This window comes from Bos mutus, chromosome 4, assembly GCF_027580195.1.
Source record: "Bos mutus isolate GX-2022 chromosome 4, NWIPB_WYAK_1.1, whole genome shotgun sequence".
NCBI lineage: Eukaryota > Metazoa > Chordata > Mammalia > Artiodactyla > Bovidae > Bos > Bos mutus.
The window spans coordinates 21,535,092-21,555,246 of record NC_091620.1 but is presented as its reverse complement, the minus strand read 5'-3'; the positions used below and the strand labels follow the sequence as shown (position 1 = coordinate 21,555,246).

Sequence of the window (20,155 nt, the reverse complement as noted above, 5' to 3'; positions counted from 1 at the left end):
AACTTACCTCCACGTGCCATTTCTGAACATGGGTTGGACACTCCAGGAAGAGCCAAAGATGTTCAAAGACTTGGCGAAGCAGTCGTTATAGATCAAGCCCGTGTAGATGGAGAAGATGCCCATGAGGAGGATGAGGTAGCGCCCATGGAAGAAGGTGTTCCAAATCTGGCCCCAAGAAGACAGAGGACAATCATCAGTGGGCTTTGAACCAGACCCCAGGGACGTGTTTACAGGAGGCCCCCAGCACCACTGGACACCTGCAGCCAAGACACGGGCATCCTACACAGAGGGGCCGTGTCGGTCACCAGGCAGGCGTCAAAGTGATCCAAACAGAAAGGGCACACCCACCCTGATCTTCCTGAGCTTCTAGAGCTGATCCAGAAAAGTCCTGAAATGGCAGTTATTGCAGAAACAAACCACACAGCCTCCCAGCCTTTAATTCAGCCTTGGGTAGAAAATGTAACTGAAGAAAAGTGTCAGCTGTAAAGGACGCACTTGAAAGTGAGTGACTGCTGCCTTACTCCTTCCAGGAGACAAGAACAGAGCTGCCACTTACGCTGCTGAGGTGTACGGCAAGTCAAATCTATACTCGTGACCTTGAGGGGGCTTCTCTGGTGGCTCAGACAGTAAAGAATCTGCTTGCAGTACAGGATACCTCACTTCGATCCCTGAGTCAGGAAGATCCCCTGGAAAAGGGAATGGCAACCCATTCCAGTATTCTTGCCTAGAGAATCCCATGGACAGAGGAGCCTGGCGAGCTATAGTCCATGGGGTCGCAAAGAGTCAGACGTGACTCAACTGAATTGATTAAGTTGAAACAATGCAGGCTTGAGTTGTCTCAATCTTCACAATACTGTGAAGGGACTTCATGGAAAATGTGGAAATTTAAAGTGTGAACTGATGTGAAGACATGATATTCAGGATTCCTCAGTGTTACATAAGGACATGGAGAACGGGCTGATTGTAGAAGGGCTCTGCCATGAAAAAATAGTTGTGATATTTTGAGTGAAAAAAAAAGGAAGCTACAAACTAACATGGACTATTTCATCTCAATTTTAGAAAATTATATACTTGTGTATAAGCACAGAAAAAAGCATTAATTGTAATTTTCTCTAGGTAGTTAGATTATTGTATTTTCCCAATTTTTACAAGAAACATATATTGCTTTTCTAATCAAAGGGGGAAAAAATCAATGTTGGAAAAAAAAAGTAAAGGAAAAGATCAATACTTTCTTGAAAAACATACAATAAACAAAGATGGTACTGTACCAAACCATCCAAAGGCTTTACCTTTGGCCAGGAATTTTTATGCTGAATTCTGGTCCCTTTTTTAACTCTCCAACTTTCCCTTACTTTTTAAAACAACACTTTATTTCCATGGTGAAAACAACAGACACATTTTTCATGTTCTATTTATAACCTCCCAAGAAAACAGGTGAGACAGTTGATGGGCACCCACCTCATTGGTCGACTTTTGAGCGAGCAAGTGTTTCTCATTAAGGACCATCCAAAGGGCTGCCAGGAACATCACAGTTCCATGACCACAGTCTCCAAACATCACGGCGAACAGGAAGGGGAAAGTGATGATGGTGTAGGGAGCTGTAGAGGTGAGACCACAATGGCCTGAGTCCTCCCAACATTCTTTCAGCCCCACATCAAAGATTTCCCTACCAGGCTCCATGACATAAAAGCTGGTCCCTTGCATCTTTCTGTGTCTGTCTTCTCTCACCATCCCCACCTCTGACACTCAGCCCTCACATACATTAACTCCTCAGTAGGTAAATATTTGGCAACCCACTCCAGTATTCTTGCCTGGGGAATCCCAGGGACGGGGGAGCCTGGTGGGCTGCCGTCTGTGGGGTTGCACAGAGTCGGACACGACTGAAGCGACGTAGCAGCAGCAGATAAATATTACTGCTGCTGCTGCTGCTGCTACATCGCTTCAGTCGTGTCCGACTCTGTGCGACCCCACAGACGGCAGCCCACCAGGCTCCCCCGTCCCTGGGATTCCCCAGGCAAGAATACTGGAGTGGGTTGCCATTTCCTTCTCCAATGCATAAAAGTGAAAAGTGAAAGTGAAGTCACTCAGTCGTGTTCGACTCTTCGAAACCCCATGGACTGCATCCTACCAGGCTCCTTTGCCCATGGGATTTTCCAGGCAAGAATACTGGAGTGGGTTGCCATTGCCTTCTCTGAAGGTAAATATTACTACTCCCCACTTTACAGATGAGCTGCGTTTTGGAGTAGCTAAGTGACCTTCTGAAGCTCCAATACTTTGGCCACCTGATGAGAAGAGTCGACTCATTGGAAAAAACTCTGACGTTGGAAAATATTGAGGGCAGGAGGAGAAGGGGCAACAGAGGATGAGATGGTTGGATAGCATCACCAACTCAATGGACAAGAGTTTGAGCAAACTCCAGGAAATAGTGGAGGATGGGGAAGCCTGGCATGCTGCGGTCCATGGGGTCGCAAAGAGTTGGACGTGATTTAGCAACTGAACACCACCAACAAAAGTGACTTTCCCCAAGATCACAAAGTTTAATGGGATTTAAAACCAGTTTTCTCTGTCTAAGTGCTTTCTATACCCTGTCCACTACCACCTTTTGTTTGTTTTTCAACCATTCACATGCACCACACACCTCCAGCAATTACTCACAGGACCCTGCAATACAGGTCACAAATTAGATTCAAACTCAGGCTGGAGAACAGCAGCACCATGAACTGCTTGGCTAAAGGACATCTGGTCTACCCTCTTACTTTACAAATCAGACTCAGTGATACAATATCACTGAGAATCCAGTCTTCTGACTAAAAGTCCTATCTGTGCCCATTGCCATCTCTCCCACACAACACTATGTGACTGTGAAGATGCCTAAGATGACCCTCTTTGAATCAGTAAGAAAATGAAAACTGAATTTGTCTGCCTGAGAACAGGTGAAATCCTGTCAAGGAGTATATCTAGCTAATCACCATTTTAAAAGACAATTAGGGGCATCAGAAAACCAAGTAAGATTTTAGGAATGTCACAATTCAAAGCAATGAATTGCCAAGGCCACCGCTGTGATAAATCTTGTTCAATTTTCATTTACAAGCTGCCTGATTGAGAAACACATCAGTTTCCTTTACCTGGGTTCATCTCCCGGTAACTGCCTATGCCATATGCATCTACAATATTCTGGAAGCCAGCTGTGAATTTATTTGTCCTGTTAAACGTGGGAGGAGCTGTTTTAGACTGCACTGCTGTCAAGATGGGGACCATGGAGGAGCCACTTAGTTCCTGCAAAAAGAACATATGAGAAGATGTTAGGAAGAATGCCATTGGCTGGGCGTAAGCACATGGCTCACAGCCCAACTCCTGTCACTTACTCGGTGAACTTGGGACAATTTCTTGATCTGAGACTCATGATTTCATCTGAAGTTAATACTTATGTAATGTATCTTAAAGGAAGTTGTCAAAGAGAGTAGAGTTCCTCCTGATTCTCTGGCAATCTCCATCCTCAAGCTCCTGCAAATGTTATGCACAGTTCTGAGCCCTCTACTCTTCCTTCTGACTTACTCTCTCAAGAGTTTATTCACTTTCCAAATTTTGTTCCTGTATTCCTAATGGCCTTGACCCTCTCCCAAATTTCCATGGGGCAAATAGGTGATGAGACAGGCCCCCCACTGGGCAGAGAGAGGACTCAAGAGCACGGTGAGAGTTACACAAGGTGCCTGAGTGCTCAGCACAATGGCAGGCATGGGGAGCCATCCACTCCCTGCCTTCTGGCTATTGTTGCAGGTGTCTGGCTATCTGTCTTTCCAGCCCGACAAAGCTAGCAGAGGGACAGCAGCATATCAGCACCCAGTACACTCTTGCTAAGATCAAAGAAATGTCACCTGTGGGTAAGACACTGAGAAGAATAGGCCTTTCTGACATGTGCCCACACACTGGGTAAGGACCAAAGGCGTAAAGATAGAGACAATCCTACCAGGTAAGGGTCACGTGACTTAGGAAGCTAGCAATCTGAACACCTGGCAGAGGGCCCACTCAACTAGACATGACCCTCCCCGCCCCCTGCCCCCTCCCGCACGCACCACGCCTTGCTCCAGCGCCCTCCTGATGCGCACGGTGTCAGCCACTGGGAACCAGATCTCAGCGATGACACACTGCTGGGTGATGTCAATGTTGCACAGGTTCAGGATGTGATAGATGGCCTTCATCTTCTGCACTTTGATGACCCAGGAGTGCCAGTTGGCAGCTGCTTCTTGCAGGAGGCTCTGACGGTGAGACTCTGTCTGTGTTAACACCTGGCCAAAAAAACAGCACCCAGCAAAACAAAGGACACTCAGGGAGATGACAGATAACATGGCAAAAATGCAGGACAGCCAGACCTGGAGGCGTCCTCGGCTCCTGCCTGCTCCTCTGCCTCTCAGTTCTCACCTGGCCTTGAACTCCTGCACTAGAGGTTAAAGCCCTGAGGCCAGGACTGTATATTTCTTTTCTTCTAAACCCCTAATAGTACTATTGTGATAGGTTGAATGGTGTCCCCGCAAAAGACATGCTGAAGTCCTAAGACTGGTAGCTGGGAACATGATCTTGGAAATATGGTCTTTGCAGATGTGATCAAGTTAAAATGAGGTCATGCTGGAGTAGGGTGCGCACTATTCTGGTATGATCAATGTTTTTATAAGAAATCTGGACACTGAGACCCACAGGGAAGATGTGTGTGATGGAGACAGAGACCGGAGTGATGCATCAACGAAGCAAGGACCAGCAAGGATGGCTGACAGCCACCAGCAGCTGGGAAGATGCCTTAGTCCACTCGAGCGGCTATGATAAAACATCATAGACCGGTGCTTTGTAACAGAAAGTTTTCCCAGTTCTGGAAGGTAGAAGTCTGAGATTAGCATGGTTGAAGGCCCTTGTCTCGGCTGCAGACTTCAAATTCTAACCCAACATGGCAGAAGGGCAAGCCAGCTCTCTAAGGTTCTTTTTAAAGGGGCATTAATCGCATGCAGGAGAACCCCAATCTCATGAACTAATCACCTCCCAAAGGCCCCATCTCCCAATACCATCATCCAGGGCATTAGGTTTTTGTGGGGTTTTGTTGCCTTTTTTTCTTTTTTGCTGCACTGGGCCTTCGTCGTAGCACACAGGCTTTTTATTGCTGCACTCGGGCTCTCTCTAGTTGTGGCAAGCAGGGGCTACTCTCTTGTTAGGGAGCACAGGCTGTAGGGAGCACGGGCTGTAGGGAGCACGGACTGTAGGGAGCACGGGCTGTAGGGAGCACGGGCTGTAGGGGGCACGGGCTGTAGGGGGCATGGGCTCAGTAGTTGTGGTGCATGGGCTTGCTTGCCCCAGCATGTGGTATCTCAGTTCCTGGACCAGGGATTCAACCCATGTCCCCTGCACTGGAAGGCAGATTCTTAACCACTGGACCACCAGGAAAGTCCCAGTCATCAGGTTTTTAACATTCAAATTTTGGGGTGATATATACATGCGAACTATAGCAAAACAGGCAAGCAAGGATCCTTTCCTAGTGCCTTCAGAGGAAGCCTGGCTCTGCTGGCACCTTGATCTCAGACTTCTCAAGACAGAACTGTGGGAGAATAAATGTGGTTATTTTAAGCCACCCAGTTTGCCGTAATTTGTTACATCAGCCAAAGGAAACATACATCTGTTGAAATGCCTTACATACTAAACCTCTCCAATAAATGACAAGTGAATTAATGAATGAAGGAATGATAGGTGATCTGGCCCACATAGGATTTGTTTAAATGGAACCAGTTTTTGTTCTGATGATACAACCCAGTAACACTTTCAGTAGCCATTACACAGGGCTACCCAAGACATCTGAAACCTAAGTGTAAGTCTAGCCTAACTTTCATCCTCCTCATGAGACTTTTGTTTTGTTTTGGCCATTCCATCGGGCATGCAGGATCTTGTTCCCTAACCAGGGATCGAACCCGAGTTCCCTGCAGAGGAAGCACAGAGTCTCAACCCCTGAACCACCAGAGAAGTCCCTCCTCATGCAGTTTTCATAAAACCTGGCAAAGTATTTGGGGAAAGGACTTCAAGGGTAATTGCTTCAGGGAAAGAGTCTCCCTGACGTGACAAAGAGGGAAGAGAGAGGATTAGAAAATCAAACACTGCTTTTTCTGGGAAGATGAACACACACACATCGAATTTCTAAAGATACTCATCAAGTATCTAGATTTGTGCTGATCAGACAGCAGCCACATTAAATACAAATAAAAATCCACTCCCCCAGCCACATTTCAAATGCTCAGGGGTGACACGTGGCTCACGGCTATGACACTGGACTCACATGCTATATAACATTTCCGCCACCACCTACTGGACAGAGCTGATCTGGAATATACCATTTGATATAGGCCAGCAGCTTTCAGGGATCACTCACAAAGCTTATTACTATTATTGAAGAAAAGTCCTATGTTTTGAGAGCCATCCTAGGTGACAACAGATTCAGTATGAGGATATGAACTGGGGGCGTGTTCATATGTGAAACTTGACTCGCTGCCTTGACAGAATTAATTGCTTGGCTCACACAACCGGGCAATTCCGTGCAGAAAAAAAATCAGCAAGACTGGCTGTTCGCCTTCATTGGCTAGTGAGTTATATCATAGAGGCGGCCTAGGCCAGTCTGGCAATAAAAGGTTCCTTCTATCAGCCTGGGGTGGGGAACTGAAGGCTGACCAGGGCCGTGGTTAACTCTAAGCCCCAGCAAAGCATCCCTGACAAGCAGAATCATCACGAGCTTAGTGAATGCCATCCATCTACTAATTAAGAAGCCTTCTGCAGCAACAGCGAGTCGAGCATAGCAGACATTCCAGCCAACCTTGGAGCAAGCGCCCTGGGAGACAGGACTCATAGGAAATGGCAGGTGTTTATGTCACACGCCTGAATGCCTCACTCACGGTGAGTAAATCTTCCAGCCTCATGTTGACGCCCTGCAGCATCTCTCTGCGCTCCAACGCCAGCTCTGGGCAGGGGTATACAGTGGCTCGATACCTGTGTTTCAAACATTCCATAGGACACACGTGGGTGATTGCCAAGAAGCATAGGCACATCCTTTTCTACTAACCCATCCTTTGTCCACTTTGGTTAGATGACCACCTTCCCCCACAGTAACCATCTAGCGAGCAGCCAGACACTGGATCTCGGCCTACGGTTCCCAACACATGGCTCACACCATCTGAATTAAACCTGTGGTTCTATTATATGAATGGGCTCCATTCAAACCACAAAACCCACCAGCTGGTGTATAAAAACGACTGCAAGCTTGACTAGTCTTGTCTTCTCCCCAGAACTTACTGTTTTGGTGTCTTTTCTCTACTGAATTTCTGCTTCTAAGGGCCTGCACATAAGATGATTCAGTAACCTCAGAAACGACTAAGCATGCAGTTTGCTTGTTGTTTAGCAGCTGATAAAGGGGTGAGAAGGAATCAACTGAAACGTCTTTTTCGACCTTTTAAATTTTACACATCAAGATCTCTCTGTTTCTATCCCCAGTTACTAAAAAGCAGTTGCCTTTTTAGCACTATTATCAAACGTGGGAAAGTTATTCAAAAACCTTAAGCAACCTCAAAGAAGCCCTACTCGAGCCTTGCTGTTGTTCAATTGCTAAGTTATGTCCAACTCTCTGTGACCCCCTGGACTACAGCCTGCCAGGCTTCTCTGTCCATGGGAATTCCCAGACAAGAATACCAGAGAGGGTTGCCATTCCCTTCTCCAGGGGATCTTCCCCATCCAGGAATTGAACCCATGTCTCCTGCACTGGCAGGAGAATTCATTACCACTGAGCAACCAGGAAAGTTTATTTGGATTTATTGCATAGACCCTGAACTAATCCTGATCCAAATAGCTGATGAAAAGAACCTTTAATAGTCGCTTACCCATCACAGACCTTCTTGATTTTCTCCCTGAGCTGTTCTCCTTGATAAAATATGATGAATATATTCTTTTTAATTTCTTCTCTCTGGAAAATCAGAACAGTAAAATGCATGTGTTTAGAATTTATTTTTTCTAAATTTAAAATTGGAAAACTTCAACTTCTCCCAGTTGATTCAAGTTTGTAATATTATGATTGAGGGCAAGGCCACGGAGGCAGGCTGGGTGGAGCCCTCAGGCAGGCTGATACAGCCTCAGAGGGACAACATCGCTGTCTGCTACACAAGAGGGATCACAGCCGAACCTTGTATTCAGCTCTGAGCCCTGTGTTTAAGAGATGTGTTAATAAACAACAAAACACACAGAAGAGAAGGAACCAGGATATGCAAGCCTTAAAGTAAAAGTAGCTGACCTAGCTCACCAAAGGTAACTCATAAACAACATTTATACTTTAGGGACGAATGGTATTTGACATTTAACAAAGACAGAGCCAGCAGTCATGCAGGGATATGAGAGCTGGACCAGAAAGAAGGCTGAGCACCAAAGAATTGATGCTTTTGAACTGTGGTGTTGGAGAAGACTCTTAAGGGTCCCTTGGACAACAAGACCAAATCAGTCAATCCTAAGGGAAATCAACCCTGAATATTCATTGGAAGGACTGATGCTGAAGCTCCAATACTTTGGCCACCTGATGTGAAGAGCCGACTCATTGGAAAAGACCCTGATGCTGGGAAAGATTGAAAGCAAAAGGAGGAGGCAGCAGAGGATGATGGTTGGATGGCATCACTGACTCAAGAGACCTGAGTTTGAGCAAACTCCAGGAGACAGTGAAGGACAGGGAGGCCTGCTGTGTGGCAGCTCATGGGGTCTCAAAGAGTCGGAGATGACTAAGTAACTGAACAATAACAACGAAGAGCCGGGTCTAATGTTTGACTTACATACTCACTGTATGCCCAAAGGAACACTAATTAAATGCATTTTTAAAGTCCAAGTCTAACATTTCATAAGAAAAGGAAAATAGGTATTTCACAAGCATATATGGAAATGTTCAACCTTAACTGTAAGCAAAGAAATGCACTTTTTTACTCTTATTTAGTTTGGGGTGGGGAGTGAAGGTAAAATTATGAAACCCGTTGTTGGAAAAGTGATAACAAATCCTACACACTCATTACACATGACTTACGTCTCAGGTATCTTTGGAATCAGGTATGACTCCACTGAAAAGCTTCTTGTCAGGACATATCAAGGGTCATGAAAATGCCCACACCCTTTAAGCCAGCAATCCTATTTCCTTGAATTCATATCATGGAACTAGTTCAGAAGTAAACAAAAATTCACATGCATGATGATGCTTATCATAGTGTCTATATTCTGGAGAAAAATTGGAAATTAAGTGTCTAAAATCAGATAATGAATGTCACATCAACTCAATGGAGACATTAGATACCAACTGAAAATATCAAAATGAATTGTCTCTTTGGTAGCTGCTCATGGGAGCAGGAAAGGGATATTTTAGGATTCGGGGAGCCGCCTGCTTTACATTATTTCCAAAGGTTCCCTCACCCATGGAGCACCACTCCCACCCACGGTCCTTTGCTGAATCTCTTAAGATCTTCTTGTCTCTGGATTCACCAGACCCAGGAATCTATTCTGACCACACACCATCTGCTCAGTGACCTTCAAAGTCATAGGCTAAAGTCATCTTACTTTATAAATACTCTCTTTACCACCAGGACTACAGAATGTCAAAATACGATTATGAAAAGTACTGATTCAATGTCACATTTTAAAATATTAATATTTATAGGACACACTGTAATACAGGAGGGCATTTATATTATATAAAATCAACAGAAGGCAAAAAAAAGATTTCCAGGTTTTAACTACAACCATATTAAATCATACCTGCCTATAGCTATGGATTACAGAAAAAGAGCACAAGAAAAAAATAAAAATAAAGACATGAAAATGCTGAATTTTTGTATTTTTTAAAAACAAACTTTTTTCTTATTTTCTATGAAGTTGTTTTCCATGAAATAAAGCTTAAAATTCCATTTTTAGCCTCTATTTTTTACACTAGATTATGATTTATTTTTAGAAATAAAGCAAGCTTCTTGGAATTAAAAAGTGGATTTAAATACTAACCAGAAGGGTGGAAGAAGCAAATCCTACAAAACTAGTAGCAGTAACATGTGGCACTCAGTGAAGGAGACCCTCAAAATCTTCATTCCAAACGTATGGTCTGCTGACGACCAGGAACCAACTGCAAGCTGGTTAACAATGCAGGCTCCTGGGCACCACCACAGACGCAATGAATCAGAATCCACACTGAACAACATCTTCTGCTCAAGAGCACCCTGGAGCTTGGAGCACACTGACCTACATTAGTTATCAGGGCTTTGTGATGAAGACACAGCTGCCGACCTATGTGGCACCAGTACAGCAAAGTTTCCAGGAACTTGTCCAGTTAAGTCATTTGGAGGAATGACCACTTATGAGGTGCTAACAAGACTCAGTCCTGGAACTGACCTTTCATAGGTATTTTTGAAAAAGGAGGGATGGGGAAGAAAAAAGAAAAGAAAGGAGAAAAAAAGGAAGTAGATATTAACTTCATAGAGCTAAAGACTCAGGATTTGAGAGAACAAAAGCCCCCTGGCAGGGCAAACCCCTCTGGTGGGGCTACAGGAAACTTATGAGAATGTTTTCCGCAGCCTGAGATACCCACTGTAACGGGATCTTCCAGAACTGTGTCCATCTCACTGAACTTTACGTAGATGTTTCCTCGGCAAATTCGCCACAGCAGCCTCTCAAAGGAAGCCATCCTCTCCCGGTTGACCACACCGGCTGTGAACCTGGGCAGTCAGAAGAGGAGATATTACTGAGGCACAGGGAGTGGGTACAGGCAGAAGACCCCATGGGATGTGAAGATAAGCAGACAGAAGGTAGAAGCCCACTGCCCTCTAAGCAGGAAGGAAGGACATGGCCCTGCTTAGCACTCTGGATCCCAGTCCCAATGAACCCCAACTCCCCTCTGACCTCCTGTTTCCTTTGACATGTCCACGTGTCCTTAATCATCCCAATACTATACGTTCACTTATTTGCAATTAACAATATGACAGACCATTCATTATATCATTGCAGCTAAAAGAAGCAAGTATTCAATCTGCTCAACAATGGTCTCTATGCATTTATACAAATAATGTACTAAGACTGAAATGTATGTATTGCTGTCTATACATCTCTACTTATACAATCATCTAGGTATCTAGATAAGTTTCTAACTCAAACTTTTCACATTAACTTAAAATGGTTACTTTCATTGGCCCATTATTGTAAATATATGTTACCCAGTATTACCTTCTGATTAAATATTTTCAATACATAGTTTCCTTTCCTTTCCAAATTCAATGTCTAGTGCTCAAATAGCAGTATCTGCTGAATAAAGAACTAGAATTCCAAAACTCACTCTCAATTTTACTTCAACAGTAAATGAAATCCCACCATTTTGAATCATCACACGTTTTGGTGGGTATTATCATACTCTATTACTTCTACTTGTGGAAGACGTGACTGCCCAACTACCACATTGCTAATTACACTTCAAACTTCACACTCCAAATCTATTATCAAAACAGTATTTTAGAGACAAAGCAAAAAAAAAAAAAAAAACAAACATGTATCCCATAGCCCTCCAGGGACAGTCGAGAAACCCTACCTAAACAATTTTCACTATATCCTTCCCACGTGGAGACAATACAAATGTGGCACTCTTCAGACTCAAGAATGTCAGTCTCACCATTAAAAAGATAACACTACCTACACCTCCACCAACCAGATAAGGTTAAACTTGGGTTTTTTACTGGATGGAGGCCTATAATCGTGTGAAACTGTCCTCTTGTCAGTCATGATTTGTCCATTCATTCATTCACTCAAACAGTCAGGGAAATCTACCACATGCCAGGCACTGAGCATGCAGACCAGGGACCCAACTACATATAACTTTCAGAGCAGGAATTTCACTGACCCCAGCTTTCCACTGATGTACGCAGGCGTAGGTCTCAACTCCAGGAGACCGGAAGTGTCTTCTACAAAGAAATCATCTGCTAAGTTGGCTTCTGTCTGAAAGTCAAAGAATCACTATTTTCATTTAAATGTACTTAGACTATCTTAAAAGCACCCACATTGCATGACTTCATCTGCTTTTACATAATTACTCAATTTTCTACAAATAGAATTCAGAAGACCTGATGCTTAAACCTAATTTAGTTTTCTGTTTCAAATAAAGATGTAACTGTGTATTTTTTTTTTTTAACTGTGTATTTAAAACAAGGTCTCTTCGTACCAAAATCCCAAATCTGCTCAAACTAATTGTTGTGCTTTTTTCTGACTTCCATTTCTCTCTGGGCCATTTGGGCCACGTACTTTATTAGTGAGCTCCTTAAGGCTGAGCACCGAAGAATCGATGCTTTTGAACTGTGGTGTTGGAGAAGACTCTTGAGAGTCCCTTGGACTGCAAGGAGATCCAACCAGTCCATTCTGAAGGAGATCAGCCCTGGGATTTCTTTGGAGGGAATGATGCTGAAGCTGAAACTCCAGTACTTTGGCCACCTCATGCGAAGAGTTGACTCATTGGAAAAGACTCTGATGCTGGGAGGGATAGGGGGCAAGAGGAGAAGGGGACGACAGAGGATGAGATGGCTGGATGGCATCACTGACTCGATGGACATGAGTCTGGGTGAACTCCGGGTGTTGGTGATGGACAGGGAGGCCTGGAATGCTGCGATTCATAGGGTCACAAAAAGTCAGACACGACTGAGTGATTGATTTGATCTGATAATATTTTTGCATTCATTTCAACCAATGCCACATGCCACCCTAACCCTCACCACCCACAGCCCAGCCAGACAACAGAAACATCACAATTTACTCATATTCCAAACCAACCAGTTGTCAAAATAGAAATTTGAGGTTCTAGAGAAAAGGGCCCTTGAATACACAGTGCCCAAATTACAACCTCAAAGAAGTCCTGGGTTTTCTTCAGGAGATGTTTGAATTCCGTCAGTTCTAGGAAGTTTTTCTTCAAAGCCTGATAGTTCTGATTGGCTTCCTGAAGCTCTCCTTCCAGTTTTTCTAGAGCAGTCTTTGCAGGAGGAAAAAAGAAAGTAAGCCAGGCAGAAAGCACTATGACATTTACTGTACATTAACCACAACAAATAATATCAAGTATGCAGAGCATCACAACGTAGCTTGAAGTTGAGAGGCCTGTTCAGTCAAACTCAACAAGACTGTAGAGCTGAAAGTACAGACATCACTTTGCTGACAAAGACCTGTATAGTCAAAGCTATGGCTTTTTCAATAGTCATGTATGGATGTGAGAGATGCACCATAAAGAAGGCTGAGCACCGAAGAATTGATGCTTTCAAATTGTGGTGCTGGAGAAGGCTTTTGAGAGTTCCTTGGACTGCAAGGAGATCAAACCAGTCAATCCTAAAGAAAATCAACCCTGAATATTCATTGGAAGGACTGAGGCTGAACCTGAAGCTCAGTACTTCAGCCACCTGATGCGAAGAGCCGACTCATTGGAAAAGACTCTGATACTGGGAAAGATAGAAGGCAGGAGGAGAAGGGGACAACAGAGGATGAAATGGTTGGATGGCATCACCAATTCAATGGATGTTGAGTTTGAGCAAACTCTGGGAAATGGTGAAGGACAGGCAAGCCTGGCATGCTGCAGTCCATGGGGTTGCAAATAGTCAGACATAACTCAGTAACTGAACAAGTCCAGCCATGGTCATACACTCTCAGGAGTTCCCTTATCAAATGGGGAGGACCAGAAAACACTCTGGGAAGGAAAATGAGCTACATGAGAAGTCAAGGGATTCCGGCAAGTCACATATCAGCAAGGGGATTTTTGCTTTTGTTAAACAGGTAACAAGTATATTTGTTTTCAAATTAACACTGGTTATTTTAGTACTCAGACATTCAGTCACGTCCAACTCTTTGCCACCCCATGGACTGTAGCTCACTAGGCTCCTCTGTCCATGGGATTCTCCAAGCAAGAACACTGGAATGGGTTGCCATTTCCTCTTCCAGGGGATCTTCCCAACCCAGAGACTGAACCTGCATCTCTTATGTAAACTTGGAAACAAAAATACTTGTTACCTGTTTAACAAAAGCAAATGTCCCTATGCTTGTCAAAGTTTAATGTAATATCAAAGAATATCCACAGTTATTTTAAAAGACTATTAAAACACTCCTCCCTTTCCCAACTACCTATTTTTCAAGACTAAATTCTCTTCATATACTTCAATAAGAACATATCACAACAGATTCAAAGCACACGAAGTCCATCTTCTATTAAGTCAAACATATAAATTTGCTAACAACATCACTCTTCACTAAAGTTTTTTCTTTGAAAATACAATTATTTTTAATTAAAAATGTTAACATGTAATGAGATATTATTTTTAATGAATTAATAAATATTTTACTTTTTTCAGTTTTAGTTCCTAATACAGTTGTTGTTGTTCGGTTGCTCAGTTTTGTCCAACTCTTTGCAACCCCGTGGACTGCAGCACACCAGGCTTCCCTATCCTTCACTATTTCCCAGAGTTCACTCAAACTCATGTCCATTGAATCATCCCCTTCTGCCTTCAATCTTTCCTAGCATCAGGGTCTTTTCCAATGAGTCAGCTTTTCGCATCAGGTGGTCAAAGTATTGGAGCTTCAGCACCAGTCCTTCCAGTGAATATTCAGGGTGGATTTCCCTTAGGATTGACTAGTTTGATCTCCTTGCAATCCAAGGGACTCTCAAGAGTCTTCTCCAGCAGTAAGTATCAATAAACATGAAGTGAAGTGAAGTCGCTCAGTCATGTCCGACTCTTTGCGACCCTGTGGACTGTAGCCTACCAGGCTCCTCCGTCCATGGGATTCTCCAGGCAAGAGTACTGGAGTGGGTTGCCATTTCCTTCTCCAATAAACATAACCCTCCTAAATAAAGCTCTTTGGGATCCTCAACAAGGTGTTAAGAGTAGTATACAATCAAGGAACCAGCCCAAGGAGCCTGTAGGACTTGAGAGGTAGGACAGGGCCAAGGAGAGCAGATTCTGCTGGCCAGGATGGACCTGACTCAGGCAAGAAGGACATCATCAACACTCTCAAGCAGGGAAGTGACATAGTAGAGCGATACAGTCCAAGGGGTCACAGAGTTGGACACAACTGAGCGACTGGGCATGCACACAATAACCTAGAAGGGAAAAGAATCTGGAAAAGAATCTATAAAAAGATTATGATGAGAACATGAGCCATTAAGCTAGCTCACAGTTCACAAGAACAGGTGTAGGTGTTTAGGAAGGTGAGGGGGATGGAGGCAGGAGTGGAGCTGGTAACTAACAAGGCTGGTGCTAGAACACCAGGGGAAAGACTGAAACTGGAGATGATCTTATGGAAATCCTATCTGTATGGATTAAAACCTTCTCCTCAAATATCCAGATTTTAATATGACCAGATCCAAAATATATTCAAGCAGAGTTGCCAGTCTTGTCAGTCTCATGACTCCGTTAGAGAATCTAGATTTATGCTACTGGTGGCTCCAACAATTTCAAGAATTTTAAATTATCTTAAAAGAAAACAAAAAAATCACATGAGAAAACCCAGCCAGAGATAAGGCTCAATCAATGAAGCTCTTCCATACCTGTTCACCTCTCTTAGTGAGCTCTTTCTCTTTTGAGGATAAAAAGTCCTTTTTTTTTTTTTTTTTTTTTTAAATGAAGATCAATAGGGCCTTCCAGGATTTGGATCTGCCCATCTTTTGACAACATGTGAAATGCCTGGCTGGATAAATCACAAGCTGAAATCAAGATTGCCCAGATTGTGGAAAACTGAAGTGGAGGCTTCTAATAGTCCCACTGACCAGTCCCAGTGCAATGAGTTTGTCTGAAAATGCTGGAAAGTCTGGTGCTTGGAGAGGGTGCCACTGTCTCTTGTACATAAGGTCATGATGTGTCTATGTCAAAAGTTCTTATATATTTCTTTTATAAGCTGAAAGAAGGTCTATTTTTATGTTTTTAGGTCTATGAATGGAACGTTGTAAATGCCTGTCAAACAATAAAAAAACATTGAAAAGTGAAAAAAAAAAAAAAAGATTGCCTAGAGAAATATCAAGAACCTCAGATATGCAGATAATACCACACTAATGGCAGAATGTGAAGAGAAACTAAGGAGCCTCCTGATGAAAGTGAAGAGGAAGAGAGTGAAAAACCTGGCATAAAATTCAGCATTCAAAAAATTAAGATCATGGCATCTGGTCCCATCAGGCAAGGTCCCTTCAAGGCAAACAGAGCGGGGAAAAGTGGAAGTGGTAAATGATTTTCTTTTCTTGGGCTCCAAAATCTGTGTGGATGGTGACTACAGCCAAGAAATTAAAAGATGCTGCTTCTTGGAAGGCAAACTGTGACAAACCTAGACAGTATATTAAAAAGCAGAGACGTCACTTTGCCGACAAAGGGCCATACAGTCAAAAGCTATGGTTTTCCCAATAGTCATGTACAGATATGAGAGCTGGACCATAAAGAAGGCTGAGCACCAAAGAATTGATGCTTTTGAACTGTGGTGCTGGAGAAGACTTTTGAGAGTCCCTTGGACTGCAAGGAGATCCAACCAGTCAATCCTAAAGGACTGAAGAACCCTAAAGAATATTCATTGGAAGGACTGATGCTGAAGCTAAAGCCTCAATACTTTGGCTACCTGAAGCCAAGAGCCAGTTCATTGGAAAAGACCCTGGATGCCAGGAAAGACTGAAGGCAAAAGAAGAGGGTGACAGAGGATGAGATAATTGGATTGGCATCGCCAACTCAGTGGACATGAGTCTGAGCAAATTCTGGGAGACAGTAAAGGACAGGGAAGCCTGGCATGCTGCAGTTCATGGGGTCGCAAAGAGTCAGACACAACTTAGCAACTGAACAACAGTAACCTTTTGACATCCTCTCCCCCTGGCTCACCCTCTCCCCTCGCCCCACAGCCTGCTCTCAAAGCTCCCAGAGGCAAGGCCATGTTTCACCAAGGTGCCTTGTGCACAGCAGATACTCAGTGTTTTACAAAAGCAAATTGACAGAGAAGGGAGAGAAAGAGGGAGGGGTCCTCCAGCCACAAAGGCCTTAGCCAAAGAAAACTGCTACCTTCTCCCACTTGACCTCAGAATCCAATCTGAGGGGATGCCTCAATCCAGAGTGGACCCAATGCATGAGACAGACAATTCAGAAGCAAACCACTGGATCCCACAACTGTACTTCTGGGTATATTTATCCAAAGGAAAGGAAATCATAACTGGAAAAGAAACGGGCATCCCCCTGCTCATCGCAGAATTGTTTACAATAGCCAAGACATGGAAACAACACACATGGCCACCAAAAGGTGCAAGAGTGACTAAAAACTGCACTTTAAAAACTGGGGGGCTTTTCCTGGGGGAGTAACACTGAAAAGTGGACCACCACATAAACCCACCCCCATGCCTTCAGCAATGGGGTAGAGGACCATGAGAGGCTTGCAGGGTTCACAGGAGACAGGCTTCGACACAGTACTCTGTTAAGTCAGAAAGAACCTACCTCCAGGATGATCATTTCCCGTGGGAGAGGGGTCAGCGGGGACTTCTCAGGCACCTGAATCTCAATCTCATCTTGCATCTGATCTTCCAGAAAACCTGAAGGATGAAACCCCACCAGACAGCGCAAGGTGAGAGTGTTTTCTCACACCTAAGCAATGGGGCCAAGTGGGACTGATGCGTTTCCCAGCTCAGCTGCCTGAATTGCCCTGGCACCTGCCACAGAACCTGGCCCCCATCTCTAGCCTCCTCTGCCCCCAACCAGGTCTGTCTCAACCTAGAGTAGCAGTATCATACATAGAGGCAGATTGCAGGACATCACCCCTGCAAACCATCTCCCTCCCTACCAGTGCACATTCAAACTGCAAGCAGAAAACTGGCTTACGCAGGATTCTCTCCAATGATTCACACCTTCTGACTTCATTCACAAATTTCCTCTGTAAGCGGCTCTCTTTCACATTTAACTAGAGGGAGAGGAAAGCCACAAGGCACACGTTAGTAGCAACCGCTGGCAACGTATTCTCTTTGGCTATTATTAATTATTAATGCTGCAGAATGTTGCTGGAATCATCTTAGGACTAGATACTTGCATGAACAAGACAGGAGAGTTCCAGTCAAAATATACCTTGATATTCTTACCCTCAGTTCCCCAAATGCCACAAACTCTGGCCCCTGTAAACTTTTCTTAAGTTTTAGCTGCACTTACTATCCAAATTGCTTTGAATTCCTCAATGGAGTCATGAATACAATAGGACCTTGAATATAGCACAGCTCCAAGCAGTGGATCCTGGTCTTCAAGAAAAAGACAGCATCCTTTTGTGCTGGTGACCCCTCAGCTCAGCCCAATAAGTGTTATTAAGGAGCTACCCCATGTCAGGTCCTGAGTTGGAACTAGGGCTGCAAAGACATGATCCTTCTCTGAAGGTCTTAGTTTTGACCGGACCTTAGTGGGAAAATGAGTGGAATTAGTGAGTCCCATTTTCTAAATTGAATTCAAAAGCTTTTGGCGAGGACCTCAACTGCCTCTGGGAAATGATACCCCGATTTACTTAAGACAGTCCTATGGTGACAGACCGGAGAAGGCAATGGCACCCCACTCCAGTACTCTTGCCTGGAAAATCCCATGGACAGAGGAGCCTGGTGGGCTGCAGTCCATGGGGTCATAAAGAGTCGGACAAGACTGAGCGACTTCCCTTTTACTTTTCACTTTCATGCATTGGAGGAGGAAATGGCAACCCACTCCAGTGTTCTTGCCTGGAGAATCCCAGGGACGAGAGGCCTGGTGGGCTGCCGTCTATGGGGTCGCACAGAGTCGGACACGACTGAAGCGACTTAGCAGCAGCAGCAGCAGAAGCAGCAGCAGCAGCATGGTGACAGACGGTAAACAGACTTATTATGGTGATCATTTGAAATGTATAGAAATACTGATATCCTGGTATTGTGGTGTGCTAGGAACTACCAGTGTTGTAGGTCAATCATACTTCAAAATCAAACAAACTCATAGAAAAAAAGATCAGATTTGTGATTACCAGAGGTGGGAGTTGAGGTAACAGAGAAATTGGATGAAGACCGTCAAAAGGTACAAACTTCCTTTTATTAGATAAATAAATTATTATTAGATAATTACAGAAATAATTTTATCTAGTTATGAGATAAATTATTAGATAATTAGATAAGTTAGTAGATAAATACGTACTAGGGATATAATGTACATGATAAATATGATGAACACTGTTGTACATTATATGTGAAAGTTGTTAAGACAGTAAATTGTAAGAGTCTTATGATGTAAGTCAAGTCATTATGCCATACACCTTAAACCTATACAGTGTTATAGGTCAATTATCTCAATAAAACTGGGGGTGGCGGGGGTGGGAAATACAGTCTAGCTGGAGAATATCACCCTCAAGAGACTGTGGACTCCCAAGATACTTTTTCCTCAAACTAACTGGTCTGGAAGCACTGTTCTTTGCCCTCATAATAAGATTGGCAATCCATGTGCCCACTGGTTATATCAAATGTCTTGAAGAGGTACATAGGAAATAAAGTACAATGTCATCTTTTTTATTATATTACAGTTTCAAAACATCCCTATAGAGGTGACACATAAGGAGGAAGGGAGAAATGTTTGCAAGTCAGTTGACCAATGTTATCACAAATTCTAGCCAGAAGAACAAGAACCACTGAATTCCATTACTCCAGCCCAGGGCGCTTCTCCCTGACCTTTATTCACCACCAAGAAGTGGAAACTCCACCTTCTTTTGGTCTCCTATGAATGAAGTACTTACATCTTTGAACTGAACCAATCCAAGCTCTCCAAGCTCAGCTACACAGCAGTATGCAGCCTCCACCTGGAGAAAGAGCTGTGACAAACACATTTCCTCACTTCGGAATATGGACGCCATGTTGGCCCAACCTTGGTCTGCGGGACACAAAGATATTTGAGGTAAAAAATGTGTCACTGAGTTATATTAAAATCCAACAGAAGAAAAAAGTGCAACAGGAATCTTTCCTAAATTTAAAAACATAAACAATAAACAACAAGGTACTACTTTTCACCACCTATCAGATTGGCAAAAGATTTAAAAATATGATTAATTAACTCACATTTGGAGAAGGTGTGAGGAAGCAGGCATTTTCAGACACTTGATACTTGAAGTGTACATT

At 43.7% G+C, this 20,155-nt stretch overlaps 1 protein-coding gene across 5 annotated transcripts in view; it reads right to left on the bottom strand.

Annotated features, from left to right (window-relative positions):
* ATP6V0A4 (ATPase H+ transporting V0 subunit a4) overlaps window positions 1–20,155 on the bottom strand; it is a 96,466-nt gene that overhangs the window by 26,747 nt on the left and 49,564 nt on the right. For all 5 annotated transcript variants that reach the window (XM_070369201.1, XM_070369203.1, XM_070369204.1 and 2 more), the window contains 12 exons: window positions 19,777–19,910; window positions 17,874–17,952; window positions 17,493–17,587; window positions 12,905–13,030; window positions 11,915–12,009; window positions 10,616–10,742; window positions 7,896–7,978; window positions 6,918–7,011; window positions 4,074–4,286; window positions 3,126–3,276; window positions 1,459–1,598; window positions 8–165 (listed from right to left, as the gene is read on the bottom strand). In XM_070369201.1, the coding sequence (XP_070225302.1) occupies window positions 8–165; window positions 1,459–1,598; window positions 3,126–3,276; window positions 4,074–4,286; window positions 6,918–7,011; window positions 7,896–7,978; window positions 10,616–10,742; window positions 11,915–12,009; window positions 12,905–13,030; window positions 17,493–17,587; window positions 17,874–17,952; window positions 19,777–19,893 (1,478 nt within the window). In that variant the 5' untranslated portion in view covers window positions 19,894–19,910. The remainder of the gene's footprint in view (window positions 1–7; window positions 166–1,458; window positions 1,599–3,125; window positions 3,277–4,073; window positions 4,287–6,917; window positions 7,012–7,895; window positions 7,979–10,615; window positions 10,743–11,914; window positions 12,010–12,904; window positions 13,031–17,492; window positions 17,588–17,873; window positions 17,953–19,776; window positions 19,911–20,155) is intronic.